At 39.6% G+C, this 17,208-nt stretch overlaps 1 protein-coding gene across 2 annotated transcripts in view; it reads left to right on the top strand.

Moving 5' to 3' along the window:
- The window catches only part of MARCHF5 (membrane associated ring-CH-type finger 5), a 438,857-nt gene that overhangs the window by 116,842 nt on the left and 304,807 nt on the right, over positions 1 to 17,208 (top strand). For both annotated transcript variants that reach the window (XM_053692413.1, XM_053692414.1), the window contains exon 2: positions 10,870 to 11,072. In XM_053692413.1, coding sequence (XP_053548388.1) covers positions 10,870 to 11,072 — 203 coding nt within the window. The remainder of the gene's footprint in view (positions 1 to 10,869; positions 11,073 to 17,208) is intronic.

Below are 17,208 nucleotides of genomic sequence, written 5' to 3' on the forward strand. Positions count from 1 at the left end.
CAGGCTCCTCCGTTTGAGCCTATGCATTCTTTGGACAATAAATTGCTTTCCTGGAAAGTGTTGTTCCTTTTTGTCCATCTCTTCTGCTAGAAGAGTTTCTGAATTATCTGCTCTTTCTTGTGAATCTCCTTTTCTAATTTTTCATCAGGATAAGGTAGTTTTGCGTACTTCATTTAAATTCTTACCTGAAGTTGTGAATTCTAACAACATTAGTAGATAAATTGTTGTCCCTTCTTTGTGTCCTAATCCTAAGAATTCTTTGGAGAGATCTTTACATTCTTTGGATGTGGTGAGAGCTCTGAAATATTATGTTGAAGCTACTAAAGATTTCAGGAAGACTTCTAGTCTATTTGTTATCTTTTCTGGATCCAGAAAAGGTCAGAAGGCTTCTGCCGTTTCTTTGGCTTCTTGGTTAAAGCTTTTGATTCTTCAAGCTTATTTGGAGTCGGGTAAATCCCTGCCTCAGAGAATTACAGCTCATTCTACTAGGTCAGTTTCCACTTCCTGGGCTTTTAAGAATGAATCTTCAGTTGATCAGATTTGCAAAGCAGCAACTTGGTCTTCTTTGCATACATTTACTAAATTCTACCATTTTGATGTTTTTGCTTCTTCAGAAGCAGTTTTTTGGTAGAAAAGTTCTTCAGGCAGCTGTTTTAGTTTGATTCTTCTGCTTATAAAAAACTAGGGTGTAAGAGAGGCGCTGTGAAACAGCTGAGGGAACAAAAAAATGGCTCAAATTGTATGAATAAAAATATATCAGTATGTATAATAAATTCCAAAAAAAGCAAGGGCTAGTTAGAACAAATTTAATAAACGACAATAATAGATGAATTTAAAGTTAAAATTACATAGATGACAATAGTAGATGAATTGGAAGTTAAAATTAAAAGATGAGTTGTGGCCACAACTGATTAAAATAAAGAGAATAGTTAGCAGCAATGAATAAATCGTACAATTGACAATTTAACGCTATGTAGTAACTAGGACGGTTCAACGTTATATTATCACTTGGATAAGGTGCAATATGTTAAGCCTCCGATAAACATGATAATAATAAAGATGATACAATTGGCTTATAATTACTCCAACAATGTCCGTATGTGAATTAAACCTGGTGGGTAAAGGTATCCTTTGTGGGTGGAAAAAGTCCCGTTAGAAGTGTGTAGAAAAATTCCTATAGGGTGTACTGAGTTGAACTCCGTGGGTTGAAGTGAGTGAGAGACAGGACCATCTGCTGTTCTGCCGTTCTGTGTTAAATACAAGTGTTAGATGATTCTTTGTTGTGTGCACTGGGAAATAAGTGAATTTCGTTGAATTTTCTTGTTTGAAAAAGTGACAAATTTTCTTATTCAAGGACAGTTTATCGATGTAATTATTATAATAAAACGTTCAGTGTGAATCTTCAGCTGTATGACAGGCTTACCTAGCTGTGCTCCCCGGCCAGCGTGTGTGTAGATGCGTGGCGGAAGTACTTACAGCTACTTCACTGTCTGTGACAGCACTAAATCCTCGTACGAAGTGCAGAAAGGAAGCTGTGGAGTCTGTTTACATTTTCCACTTGTCACCCATCATCTATCGATAGAACCCAGGGTAGATCCAGGAGGATCTAGGAAGATTAAGGAGACCGCTGTCCACTCTTTTTCAACGGAATAGCCGAACGGCAACTCGAAAGGATTTAGTGCTGTCACAGACAGTGAAGCAGCTGTGAGTACTTCCGCCACGCATCTACACACACGCTGGCCGGGGAGCACAGCTAGGTAAGCCTGTCATACAGCTGAAGATTCACACTGAACGTTTTATTATAATAATTACATCGATAAACTGTCCTTGAATAAGAAAATTTGTCACTTTTTCAAACAAGAAAATTCAACGAAATTCACTTATTTCCCAGTGCACACAACAAAGAATCATCTAACACTTGTATTTAACACAGAACGGCAGAACAGCAGATTGTCCTGTCTCTCACTCACTTCAACCCACGGAGTTCAACTCAGTACACCCTATAGGAATTTTTCATCTATTATTGTCGTTTATTAAATTTGTTCTAACTAGCCCTTGCTTTTTTTGGAATTTATTATACATACTGATATATTTTTATTCATACAATTTGAGCCATTTTTTTGTTCCCTCAGCTGTTTCACAGCGCCTCTCTTACACCCTAGTTTTTTGTTTCCTTTATTGGACCGAGTAGGGAGGTATCAGTCTTATTTAGAGAGGCTTAGAGGGTTAGACTAAGTCCAGACTCTTGTTTCTGATTCTTCTGCTTATGATTTAAGTTTTTTCTTTTCAATTATGAGACTAAACTTATGATTTGGGTTGTGGATTAATTTTTTCAGCGGAATTGGCTGTTTTTATTTGTTATCCCTCCCTCTCTAGTGACTCTTTAGTGGAGTTCCACATCTTGGGTATTGATATCCCATACGTCACTAGCTCATGGACTCTTGCCAATTACATGAAAGAAAACATAATTTATTTAAGAACTTACCTGATAAATTCATTTCTTTCATATTGGCAAGAGTCCATGAGGCCCACCCTTTTTATGGTGGTTATGATTTTTTTGTATTAAGCACAATTATTTCCAAATTCCTTTGTTGATGCTTTTTACTCCTTTTCTTTATCACTCCACTGCTTGGCTATTCGTTAAACTGAATTGTGGGCGTGGTGAGGGGTGTATTTATAGGCATTTTGAGGATTGGGAAACTTTGCCCCTCCTGGTAGGATTGTATATCCCATACGTCACTAGCTCATGGACTAGCTATGGACATATTGCCAATATGAAAGAAATGAATTTATCAGGTAAGTTCTTACATAAATTATGTTTTTCCTCATCGTCTACTTTAAAAAAATTATTCCCTGTCCCTGACTCTCAATTAGATTTGTTGGGCTCCATCCCGAAGGTGGATGGCGCTCTCTCCATGCTGGCTAAGCATACTACTATCCATCTAGAGGATAGTTCTTCTTTTAGAGAGCCTATGGATAAAAAAATGGAAACTTTTCTGAGAAAGATGTTTCAACATATATGGTTTTTATTTTAACCGGCAGCAGATGTAGCTGCGGTTTTGGAGAAGCTACCTACTGGTGCAACACTGTTGGAGTTCAATGAGGTGGAGACTCCCCTCGAGGATATTCAGGAGAGAATTAAGGCACTGAGAATTGTTAACTCCATCTGTAAGGCGATTATGTAGATTATTTGCATCCATACAAGGGCTGCTTGCTTTGCGGTTCTGGCCTGCCGGGCTCTCTGGTTGAAGTCTTAGTTTGCAGATATGACTTATATATCCAGGCTCCTTTCTCTTCCCTTCAAGGGGAAGATTTTATTCGGTACAAGGCTGGACTCCATTATCTCTACGGTTACCGGAGGGATAGGTGCGAAACGATGGCAGTCTTCATCCAAGTCCGAGCTGCCCAAGAGTACTTGGTAGCCGGCTCACTCCTGGAATAAGTCCAAACAGACTAAGAAGCCTGCTGAGAACAAATCGTCATGAAGGGGCGGCCCCTGATCCGGGATCGAATTGAGTAGGGGGCAGACTGTTCTTTTTTTCAGATGCTTGGTTCCAGGATGTACAGGATCCTTGGGTCCTGGAGGTTGTATCTCAAGGGTACAGGATAGGATTCAAGTCTAATCCTCCCAGGGGCGGATTCCTACTCTACAGTCTTTCTTCAAGACCAGAAAAGAGGGCTACCTTCTTCGGTTGCGTACCGGATCTATCCTCTCTAGGAGTTATTGTCCCGGTACCTACAGCAGAAAGAGGTTTGGGGTTTTATTCAAACCTTTTCGTCCAATTCTGGACCTAAAATGCCTAAACAGGTTTCTGAGAGATTCCCTCTTTCAAGATGGAGACAATACGGTCAATCCTGCGTCTGGTTCAGGAAGGACAGTTTATGACCTCAATAGACCTGAAGGATGCATAATTTCACGTCCCAATTTTTAGAGAACATTTTCAGTTCCTGATGTTTGCTTTTCTACACCAGCATTTCCAGTTCATAGCTCTTTTGTTTTGCCTAGCTACTGCTCCAAGGATATTTACAAAGGTTCTGGGGGCTCTTCTAGCCTTTGCCAGAACACAAGGTATTGCAGTAGCGCTTTACCTGGACGATATCTTGGTACAGGCACCATCTTTTCGGAAGAACATTTGGAGTCCCTTCTCAGTCTTCTTCGATCACATGGATGGAAGATAAACTTGGAAAAAAGTTCTCTTGCTCCAAGTACAAGGGTGAATTTCCTGGGAACTATTATAGACTCCATATCCATAAGAATATTTCTCACAGATCAGAGACGTTGCAAGCTAACTTCTGCATGTCTTGCCCTCCAGGCTTCCTTGAGACCCTCAGTGGCTCAATATATGGAGGTAATTGGACTCATGGTGTCCTGCATGGACTTCATTCCTTTTGCCAGATTCCATCTCAGACCCTTACAACTATGCATGCTGAGACAATGGAACGACGACCATTCAGATCTGTCTCAACAGATTGTGCTGTACAGCCTGTCGAGAGACTCGCTCTCCTGGTTCCTTTTTTCCAGATCATCTGTCCCAAGGCGTGTGCTTTTTGAGACTGTCTTGGGAGATTGTGACTACGACACAAGCCTTTCTGGCTGGGGAGCCGTTTGGGATACCAACAAGGCACAAGGTCTGTGGACTTAGGAGGAGTCCTCGCTTCCAATCAACATTTTGGAACTCTGGGCAATCTTCAATGCCTTTAAAGCTTGGCTACTTCTGGGTTCGTCCCAGTTTTTCCGACTCAATCAGACAATATAACCTAAGTTGCCTATATCAACCATCAAGGGGGAACGAGAAGTTCCTTGGCGATGCAAGAAGTGTATCAGATACTAGAGTGGGCGGAGACTCACAAATGTATGCTGTCAGCGATCCACATTCTGGGTGTGGACAACTGGAAAGCGGACTTCCTCAGCAGGCAATCCTTTCACCCAGGGGAATGGTCTCTTCATCCCGAGGTGCAGAGATATGCAGTGAGTTTGGGACACCAGAGATCTCATGGCATCCCACCTCAATGCCAAGCTACACAGGTACGGGGCGAGGGATCCTCAGGCTGACTTGGAGCAAAAGGTAACCTCAGCAATAAAGAGAAAGTTGCACTTAAGGACTTAAGTGAGAATAAAAATCTGGTGGTGAGGGCAGCAGATAAGGGAGAGTCTGTTGTTTTAATGGATAGGGAGTTCTTTAATAAAGAGGCTCTCCGGCAACTTAATGACCCCAAACAATATACTAAACTGGATTTTGACCCCACTTCTAGATTTCAAAAGGAACTCACACCTGATTGATGATGAGAAGGAAGGTTTTTTTTTGATGATGGCACTTGTGACTTTCTGTATTCCAGAAACCCTAGAATTCCCACCTTCAACCTTCTTCCAAAGGTGCACAAGACTTTGGAGAATGTTGAGGGTAGACCCATCATCAGTGGGATTGACTCAATGTTGGAACCTTTATCTAAATGGTTAGATTCTCTCTTACAACCCCTAGTGGGGGAACTTCTTAGCCACCTTAGAGACACCAAACAGCTGCTCAAAGAAGTAGAAATGATCCCTTGGAAGGAAGGCTATGGCTGGTTATCAGTTGATGTTAAGTCATTATATTCGTCCATTCCACATAGTTCTGGTCTGGAGGCCATATCCTTCTTTCTAAGGAGATCTACTGAATATAGTGATGAATTCATCAGGTTTATTCTTAGAGCTACCGAATTCCTGCTCACCCATAACCTTTTTGTGTTTGAACGTGTTTTTTATCTCCAGAGATGTGGCACAGCCATGGGAGCAAAATTTGCTCCCCCCCTACGCCAACCTATACATGGGTTGGTGGGAGCTGTGCCACATCTTTGGAGATTTGAATAAACACAGGGGCAAAATCTTTTATTATCGTCACTATATAGACGACTTGCTCTTCATTTGGGATGGAAGTCTGGATGAAGCACGGGAATTTGTAGGGCATTTAAATATCAATTATGCCAGCCTACAATTCACCCACGAGTTTGGGTTGTCTAGGATAAACTTTCTGGATGTCACCCTTCATGGTGAAGGGACAGAGAATGTAAGGGTAGAGCTGTATAGAAAACCTATAACTAGGAATACCCTATTACATGCTCAAAGTAGTCATCCTAAACAGGTTTTCAAGTCAGTACTGAAAGGACAATTCACTAGGGTAAAAAGGAATTGTACCCGGAATAGTGAACACTTTAAACATGAAAAATTCCTTGAGAAGGGTTACCCCAAACAGGATATTGTCAGGGCCCGGGAGGAAGTAAGGGCTATTGGGAGAACTAATTTGCTTAGAGACAAACCTATAGAATGTGACGCTAAGTCTGAACAGTTAACTTTTGTGACTCAGTTTATCAGGCAATATTACCAGATATGTAATATTATACGCAGACACATGACATTGCTGAGGGCAGATGATGACCTTGTGCAGATTGCCACACAAAAGGTGAGGTTTGCTTTCAAAAGGGGTAAAACTATAGGTAACTATGTAGCCCCTACACAATTGAAACAGGATGAAACTAGTGTATCCTCCTGGTTAAGATACAAAGGAGTTTACAAATGTAGTTACACCAACTGCATAGCATGTGGACATGTAAAATTGGGCAATATGTTCAGAAGCGCATACTCTGGTGAAACGTTTGCACATAGAGCGCTTTTTAATTGCAGGTCAACGTATGCAGTCTATCTCCTCAATTGTGACTCATGTGACATTCAATATACAGGCCAAACGTCTCGACAGGTCAGGACTAGGATAAGGGAACACATAAATGACATTAAGACGGGCAAACTAACCACCCCCTTGGTAAATCATTTTAAGGTTAAACATAACAAGGATCCAGGGACGTTATCATGGACAATTATTGAAGTTGTAAATACAAATAATAGGGGGTGATAGGGATAACTTGCTTCTCAAGAGGGAGGTATTTTAGATACACAGGCTACACACCAGGATGCCCAATGGGCTCAACTCCGAATATGACTTGATTAAATTCTGGTGTTAGCCTGTGTATCTTTTTGAAGGATATTGCACTATGGTATATGTATAGATGTAGTATGCTTTTCCTTCCGTATTTAGTTTTCTACATGCGACATGGTATTTCCCCCATCCATAGTCCCCACTTATGATCATCTATTTTATAATATCATCAAAAATACAAAAGATATTATACAATTTAACCTCTCTATTTTTTTTTTCCAATGAAAACACACGCCACACATAGGTTTGCATTTAGAATTTAGAATATGGAATTATTTTCAGGCAGTCAAATAAGGCTGTCTATGTAGAATTGTATTAGTGTAAAATGCTGTTTAAACTATGCAGACGTGTGTTTATCTCTTTTCTTTTCTTTTATATAGAAATATACAACAGGAAATGTTTAAGCATTTAGTATACTTTTTATGTTTTTATAACACTGTTGTTTATATATATATATATATATATATATATATATATATATATATATATATACATATGAAGGTTTAGAATTGATTATGAAGTGGGTATTAAGGTGTTAACATCCTAAATTAGGGCGGTCTCTAAACTCACAGGTGGAGGTGTGTATCACCCACGTAGCATATGATTTTAACCTATCACAGGTGATCTGTTCCTTTAAATTAGAGATCAAGCTTTCACCCTTCAGCTACGACTACGGCATCTGCCGAAACGCGTCAGCATTAAGAGTACGCGGGTGACCACTACTCCACCTTGCCCTAGAGGTTTATTGCTTTTTCCAGTGTGTCTCCTGCTGTCCTTTAAAACTTTGAATAAAGGATGCTTTGTTATTTGAAAATTATCCAGTGCCTCTACTTGCCTTTCTTTGCTGAGAATTGATAGATGCCCTATCAGTAGCATGGATGTTCAAACTCTTATATCTTTTTCCTCCATTACCGCTTTTCCAGTACAAGTGTGTGTATATGTATGTGTGTGTGTGTGTGTGTGTGTGTGTATGTATATATATATATATATATATATATATGTGTGTGTATATATATATATATATATATATATATATATATGGTGTGTATGTGTGTATATATATATATGTGTGTGTGTGTATATATATATATATATATATATATATATATATATATATATATATATAAACAAAAAACTGATGAATACAGCACTATAAGTATAGATAGTCCCAATCAAGAAAGGTAAAGTACCAGTAATGTCCTATATTAATAGATCTCCCTGTGATGTTCCAATGACACCAAATCTTTGATATCTGGAGGGAAGAGAGGGTTCTTCTACCTGCAGCCAACTCCCAAAAAAACGAAATCCCCCTGTAAACCGGAGAGCTTCTTGGACCAAATCTAAAACAGAAGAGGGAAGGGCGCACAGCAAAAAAAGGCCTCCTGGTGTAGTATGTCAAGATATTTCTTATATATAATGTGATGCAATGACAAATGAACACTCACATGTTATAACCTCAACTTTATGAGGTATAGATATGGCACAAAACGATTATCCACTTTGGAAAAGGCAATCCAGACCCCTTTCTGCGTTCAGCCTCCTACTCTCTCTTCAGACAGTGTGTACACCCTTCCAGCAGAAAATTAACCACTTCAAAAAGATGTCACCACAGTTCTTTTTATCTTAGTATATGTAGTCGTTAGCAGAGCACAGGTGTCTATGCAGCTCTGTGTAGTTGGACCAACTTTTTGAAGGGGTTAATTTTCTGCTGGAAGGGTGTACACACTGTCTGAAGAGAGAGTAGGAGGCTGAACGCAGAAAGGGGTCTGGATTGCCTTTTCCAAAGTGGATTATCGTTTTGTGCCATATCTATACCTCATAAAGTTGAGGTTATAACATGTGAGTGTTCATTTGTCACTGCATCACATTATATATAAGAAATATCTTGACATACTACACCAGGAGGCCTTTTTTTGCTGTGCGCCCTTCCCTCTTCTGATATATATATATATATATATATATATATATATATATATATATGTGTGTGTGTGTGTGAAAAAACAAGGAAAAAAACTCAGTTCATCCAATACTTAATTCCCCACAGTGTGAAAATATAAAGTACAAATAATGCTGCACAAAACGTGGTGCAAATAATACAGGTGTATGTACAAACTCTTCAGTCGGCTCGGTCGCAAAAGTTTTACATTAAGCTGAGCCACTACTTCACCCAGTGCCAAATATTATGCATATGCAATTAGACAAAGATCTCTGATGAAGCGCATGTGAGCATGCGCGAAACGCGTCAGGTCCTGCCAACCTTGTAAACTGATTAGTGTTCCACCCGTCTGTTTGAATAAACCACTTTGGTTATAAGTTCTATAGTATCCTTGTTCTTTTTATTATATATATATACAAATACAACATTTGTTTTTTTAGCACACCTTACAAAAAGTTTAAATCAACATCTGGGAGTGCTGCCAATATGACCCAGTAATTACACAAAGAGGTATCAGCGCACATCCATTTTCAAAAGCACAACATATTTTTTACTGCTGCAAAAAATTGCCTGCATATACATCAAGAGACAACTATTCTTTTTTTAAAAATATTGGGAACTTAGTCACACAATATGGCCATATTTTGCTTAGCCAGTCACCACTTCCAAGGTGCCCCAATTCGACTGGTCCTACTCTAAGTCCTTGTGCCACAGAGGGCTGAAACATTCCTGCTTTTACTCTTCATAATAGAATGAGACTCTCTGGCTTTTTATTCACAACTCTTTAACACTGTTATGAGCACACCTGAACTTGGGTGGGGTGCTTAAACCAATGGGAGATGGTCAGTCTCCCTGGTAATTTTAAATACAAATTCATAAAATATATATATATATATATATATATAAAGACAGGGGGGTTTGGTTAAGCACATCTAACAAAAACATATTATGTTTTAATGTTCATATTGTGGGAGTGCTGCCAAAATGACCTAAAATTTATAAGATAAAAACAGGTATTGGCGCACCTCCAAACATATAAGACCACATATTATCACATTTTTTAACATATATCTTAATGCTGCAAAAAATTGCCTTCTTAATATTTCTTAATTTTTAAATAAAGATGGGATCTTAGTCACACAATATGGCCATATTCTTCTCAGCCAGTCACCACTTACAGGGTGTCCCAAAATAGACTGGTCCTAACACTATCAAATTAGCCTTACTGGGCTGAATCATGCAATTCTAATATGCCAAAGTAGGATTCCAACATTGTAATACTATACCTAAAATCAACTCTGCATGGAATGAGGCTGCCTGGCTTTATATACACATAGTAAAATAGCATTGTCTGGAACACACCTGAATAGGGTGGAGTGCTTTAAACCAAAGGGATTAGGTCAAACTCCCTTAAAGTAATACAACAGGGGGGTTTGGTTAAGCACATCTAACAAAAACATATGTTTTAATGCTCATATTGTGGGAGTGCTGCCAAAATGACCTAAAATTTATAAGACAAAAACAGGTAATATATATTGTAACCACATGCTGATACCTGGCTCCTAGGTTTTGATCATATTTGACTAGCACTTTCTTAGTGGTACTTTAGCGCCCTTGGAGGGGGGAAGATTGTTGGTTGTAGTTTTTGTGGCTCCAGGAAAAAGTGAAACTAAAAATGTGTACTTTGTGGTGACCTCTGAAGTGGGGGGGGGCTTATGCAGGCAGGGTAACTTGCAAGCATACTTCAACCCTGGAAACATATTATTATTATTATTTGTTTGTTAAATAACCATAAATCTATTTTGTCCCTTTATATAAAATAATGATCTCTGGCCCTCGTGTTATGAAGTTGGCCTTCACTGAATTAGAGCTGTTTATATTTCCTCTAATGTATTTTATTTTAATAATTGATCTGCACTACATACTATCTAATATGTTTTTTCCCAACCTTACAATGTTTTACAGGAGTTGTTGGGTGTGTTTTGCAACAGATGAAGACGACAGAACAGCAGAATGGGTGAGGCCGTGTAGATGTAGAGGATCCACCAAGTGGGTCCATCAAGCTTGCCTTCAGAGATGGGTTGATGAAAAGCAGAGAGGAAACAGCACAGCCCGTGTTGCGTGCCCTCAGTGCAATGCTGAATATTTAATCGTTTTTCCAAACTTAGGTAATGTTGAATTACATAAGTCTAATACATTGCATTTTTCCCTAAATACTAAATTGTTGTTTCTAACCTGAGTTGTTTTTTTCACAAGTAGTTGTGCAATACTTGACACAAGAACATTTTACCTGGAAATTAAAAAAAAAAGCTTTCCTGATTTGATGCCAACAAAAAAATCATCTTCTGGTACGAAAGATAAAATATTAAAGGGACAGTCTAGTCAAAAATAAACTTTCATGATTCAAAAAGGGCATGTAATTTTTACTTTCCAATTTACCTTTTTCATCAATTTTGCTTTTTTCTCTTGATATTCTTAGTCCTAAACCTAGGAAGGCTCATATGCTAATTTGTTTGCCCTTGGAGGATGCCTTTTATTTTAATGCATTTTGAAGTTTTTTTACAACTAGAGGGTGTTAGTTCATGTGCGCCATATAGATAACATTGTGCTCACGCCCGTGGAGTTACCTAGGATTCAGCACTGATTGGCTAAAATGCAAGTCTTTCAAAAGAACTGAAATAAGGGAGCATTCTGCAGAGGCTTAGATGCAAGGTAATCAGAGGTAAAAAGTATATTAATATTACAAAGTTGGTTATGCAAAACTGGGGAATGAGTAATAAAATAATTATCTATCTTTTTAAAAAATAACAATTCCGGTGTAGATTGTCCCTTTAATTTCTGCTTTTGTTGGATTATCTCTTTACCCTAATGATCTTTACAGTAGTATTTTTACAGTTCTTAGGGCCTCATTGCTAATGTGGGTAACATAGTGTTAACAAGTAGCTAAAAGGCTTTGGCAAAAATATGGGCCAAGTAGCTTATCTTACAGATATATGAAGTAAAACAAAGTAATAGCATACATTACTACAAAAAAAATGTAACGCTTACTGGGAAATACTGGACAAATAAAATCGGATTATTAAAAAAGCCCTAAAAAGGTGCTATATCAAAGATAGGGGAGACTGAAAATAAATATAAATGCGTGTGTATAAAAGAGAAACTGTGTATACATAGACTGCAGCAAAAAAGCAAGGATTGCCGATAGTACAAGAATATTGGCACATGTAAGAATATTTCAAATAAAAAGTAATTATAAATATAGACAACTCCAAAATATAAAGAATTCCAAAGTATAGATATGTAGGGGACCAGTCAAAATGATGCCCCAGCGTAGGAAAAGTTCATGTAGATATATTGCGTAAAATCTCTACTAAATAAGAGTTCATTTTCAATACATCTTGTTTCAGGGCGTACTGGCTTATCCTTACAGGTGGTCATTAGGTGGGTACTCACCGGACTTAAACCCAATCCTATGAGGTAAGTAGTGTGGTCTGTGTTTTCAAAGATCCGGTCAAACCAGCTGCGATTTTTCTGCCAACGGAGCAATCCTTACTTCGGATTCCGTGTTCAATCACCCAATCGTATATCGTATAAAGGAGTGGTGGAAAGATGTTCTTGTAAGGGAGATTCCACATGGGTGATATGTGTGGGATACAAGATGGAAGACAAAAACACTCCAATAGTGTAATACAGTTATTTATTATTAGTAAAAATCACACACTTAAAACCCGTAGTGGTTATGCACAATACAACCTCAACTAATGAGGTATGTCACAGCTTCCAAAAAGAGGTTAAAAAGACCATAATGCTTCACAACATGGCAACTACCAGGACCAGATAGCCCTCTCCACAAATGCCTTACGTGTTTCAAAGTTTATCTGATTGTCCGTACTTTTTCGTCAGAGGCTTATAGGTTGAAGCACCGGTCCTGGACGTAAACCACAACCGAGAGCAGGTACTTCATATATCTGTAAGAACACTACATCTTATGCGCTAAGAACATATTTCTTGTTTTTCTATATATGCATTTGTTGGGAGTTTTAGCAGGGATATTTCTTCCATTCTATGTTTTCAGCTGCACAGATTCGTTTTTTAAGTTTCTTTTAGCTGTTATATCCAGCTAATTGCCTATGTCCTATTCTATTTTGATAGAAAGATACTATCCACAATATTGATTGGATTACCATAGCGCAGTCCCAGAGGTTTTGATTTACATCAATCCCTCCAGTTCTCTTGCTTATATATGGGGGGGAATTAATCACAATTTTCTTATAAATTACTAGAACACCTTAATTTCTCTTGTAAGATGTATCGAGTCCACGGATTCATCCATACTTGTGGGATATTCTCCTTCCCTACAGGAAGTGGCCGAGAGAGCACCCACAGCAGAGCTGTCTATATAGCTCCTCCCTTAGCTCCACCCCCAGTCATTCTCTCTGCCTGCTTAACTGCTAGGAAGGGTAAAGTGAGTGTGGTGACAAAAATATTAGTTTTTATTTTCTCAAGCAAAAGTTTGTTATTTTAAATGGTACCGGTGTGTACTATTTACTCTCTGGCAGAAAAGGGATGAAGATTTCTGCAAGGAGGATGATGATCTTAGCATTTTGTAACTAAGATCCACTGCTGTTCTCACAAGGGCTGAAGAGTACAGGAAAACTTCAGTTGGGGGAACAGTTTGCAAACTGCATTAAGGTATGTTCAGTCTATTTTTTTCTAGACAGACTGTGTTATTTCTAGAAAAGGCTGGCAATATCCCCATGAGGGAAAGGTAAGCTGTATTCAGTAAAAGAGGAATCCAAGCTTACATAAAGGGCTCATAGTTACTGGTGACACTAATAGGAAAAAACGTTTTGGTTTAGTTACAAATAAAACGTTTTTTGAGGGACTTTAAGGGGTCTTTGTGGCTTGTTTAAGGGTTATTAACCCACATGGCTAGTTTAAGAAACACTCTGTGGTGTTTTTTTAGGCCCCATAACTTCGAGTGAGGTGGGGAGGGGCCTATTTTTCAGTTGCACAGTTTATTTACCTCAGAAGCATCCAGCTACTTCTCCAGAGATTACCTGCTGTATTTGAGGGCTGTAAAGAGGTTTTTTTTCCCCCACAGGGCAGGTAGGCGCCACAGCAGAGCTGTGCAAGGTGGCTGAACGTTATTTTACCGGTTTTGAAGTTTTTTTTCAATCCGGGTTTTACATTAAGGGGTTAATTGTTTATTTGCATAGTTGTGCAAAGTTACTAAGGCTTTATGATGCTACTGTAAAAATTTTGTTGAGTTTACTGCTTTTTTACACTGTTTTGCAGAGTTTGTGCAGCTTTTTTTCTCTTAAAGGCACAGTACCGGTTTTGTTTAAAGTGTTATTTACTTTGATTAAAGTGTTTTCCAAGCTTGCTTGTTACATTACTAGCCTGTTTAACATGTCTGACACTAAGGAGAATCCTTGTTCTATGTGTTTAGAAGCCATTGTGGAACCCCCTCTTAGAATGTGTCCCACTTGCACTGATATGTCTATAAATTATAAAGAGCATATTTTAGCACTTAAAAATATTGCAATAGATGATTCTCAGTTAGAAGGAAATGAGGGTTTAGCATCTAGCTCTCCCCAAGTGTCACAACCAGTAACGCCCGCACAAGTGACGCCAAGTACCTCTAGTGCGTCTAATTCATTTACTTTACAAGATATGGCCACAGTTATGAATAAATCCCTCACAGAGGTTTTCTCTAAACTGCCTGGTTTACAAGGAAAGCGTGTCAGCTCTGGGTTAAGAACAAATGCTGAGCCGTCTGACGCTTTAGTAGCCGTATCCGATATACCCTCACAATGTTCTGAAGTAGGGGTAAGGGATTTGTTATCTCAGGGAGAGATTTCTGATTCAGGAAAGACGCTCCCTCAGACAGATTCTGATATGACGGCCTTTAAATTTAAGCTTGAATACCTCCGCTTATTGTTTAAGGAGGTATTAGCTACTCTAGACGATTGTGACCCTATAGTGGTCCCAGAGAAATTGTGTAAAATGGACAGATACTTAGAGGTTCCTGTTTACACTGATATTTTTCCAGTCCCTAAGAGGATTGTGACTATTGTTACTAAGGAGTGGGATAGACCAGGTATTCCGTTCACTCCCCCTCCTGTTTTTAAGAAAATGTTTCCCATATCTGACACCATACAGGACTCGTGGCAGACTGTTCCTAAGGTGGAGGGAGCTATTTCTACTCTACTTGCTAAGCGTACAACTATACCTATCGAAGACAGTTGTGCTTTCAAAGATCCTATGGATAAAAAATTAGAGGGTCTCCTAAAGAAAATTTTTGTTCATCAAGGTTTTCTTCTCCAACCTATTGCATGCATTGTTCCTGTAACTACTGCAGCTGATTTCTGGTTTGAGGCTCTAGAAGAGTCTCTCCAGGTGGAGACTCCATTAGAGGATATTATGGGATAGAATTAAGGCCCCTTAAGTTGGCTAATTCTTTCATTACAGATGCCTCTTTCCAAATGGCTAAATTAGCGGCAAAGAATTCAGGTTTTGCCCTTTTAGCACGCAGGGCGTTATGGCTTAAGTCCTGGTCTGCTGATGTGTCATCAAAATCTAAATTGTTGAACATCCCTTTCAAAGGAAAGACCCTATTCGGGCCTGCGCTGAAAGAAATTATTTCAGACATCACTGGAGGGAAAGGCCATGCCCTCCCTCAGGATAAACAAATAAGATGAGGACCAAACAAAATAATTTTTCGTTCCTTTTGGAACTTCAAGGGTGGTCCCCGCTTCAGCTTCCCCTGCAGCAAAGCAAGAGCGGAATTCTGTCCAATCCAAGTCAGTCTGGAGACCTAACTAGGCTTGGAACAAAGGTAAACAGGCCAAGAAGCCTGCTGCTGCCTCTAAGACAGCATGAAGGGGTAGCCCCTGATCCGGGATCGGATCTAGTAGGGGACAGACTCTCTCTCTTTGCTCAAGCAAGAGATGTTCACGTTTCCTGGGCTTTAGAAATGAAGTCCCAAGGATATCTTCTGGACTTCAAAGACCCCCCCCCAGGGGGAGATTTCACGTTTCTCAATTGTCTGCAAACCAGACAGAGAGAGAGGCGTTCATACGCTGTGTAGAAGACCTACATACAATGGGAGTGATTCGCCCAGTTCCAAGAGCGGAACAAGGGCTAGGTTTTTACTCCAACCTGTTTGTGGTTCCCAAAAAAGAGGGAATTTCAGACCAATCTTGGATCTCAAAATTCTAAACAAATTCCTCAGAGTACAATCTTTCAAGATGGAGACTATTCGGACTATTCTTCCTCTGATCCAGGAGGGTCAATATATTACTACCGTGGACTTAAAGGATGCATATCTACACATCCCTATTCACAGAGATCATCATCAATTCCTCAGATTCGCCTTTCTGGACAGGCATTACCAGTTTGTGGCCCTTCCCTTCGGGTTGGCCACGGCTCTCAGAATTTTCACAAAGGTGCTAGGGTCCCTTTTGGCGGTTCTAAGACCGCGGGGTATAGCAGTGACGCCTTATCTAGACGAAATCTTAATTCAGGCATCGACTTTCCAGCTAGCCAAGTCTCACACGGACATCGTGTTGGCTTTTCTGAGATCTCACTGGTGGAAGGTGAACATTATAAAGAGTTCTCTCGTCCCTCTCACAAGAGTTTCCTTCCTAGGGACTCTGATAGACTCGGTAGAAATGAAAATATTTCTGATGGAGGTCAGAATATCAAAACTTTTAATCTCTTGCCGAGCTCTTCATTCCATTCCTCGGCCATCAGTGGCTCAGTGTATGGAGGTAATCGGACTTATGGTAGCGGCAATGGACATAGTTCCTTATGCCCGCCTACACTTCAGACCACTGCAACTATGCATGCTCAAACAGTGGAATGGGGATTATGCAGATTTATCTCCTCAACTGCATCTGGATCAAGAGACCAGAGATTCTCTTCTCTGGTGGTTGTCTCAGGACCACCTGTCTCAGGGAATATGTTTCCGCAGGCCAGAGTGGCTCATAGTAACGACAGATGCCAGCCTGCTAGACTGGGGTTCAGTCTGGAAATCCCTGAAAGCACAGGGCTTATGGTCTCAGGAGGAATCTCTCCTCCCGATAAACATTCTAGTACTGAGAGCGATATTCAATGCGCTTCAGGCGTGGCCTCAGCTAGCTGTGGCCAAATTCATCAGATTTCAGTCGGACAACATCACGACTGTAGCCTATGTCAATCATCGAGGAACACAGAGTTCTCTAGCGATGATGGATATAACCAAAATTATCCGATGGGCGGAGGATCACTCTTGCTATCTCTCAGGAATCTATATCCCAG

Source organism: Bombina bombina, chromosome 9 (genome assembly GCF_027579735.1).
Source record: "Bombina bombina isolate aBomBom1 chromosome 9, aBomBom1.pri, whole genome shotgun sequence".
Classification (NCBI taxonomy): Eukaryota; Metazoa; Chordata; class Amphibia; order Anura; family Bombinatoridae; genus Bombina; species Bombina bombina.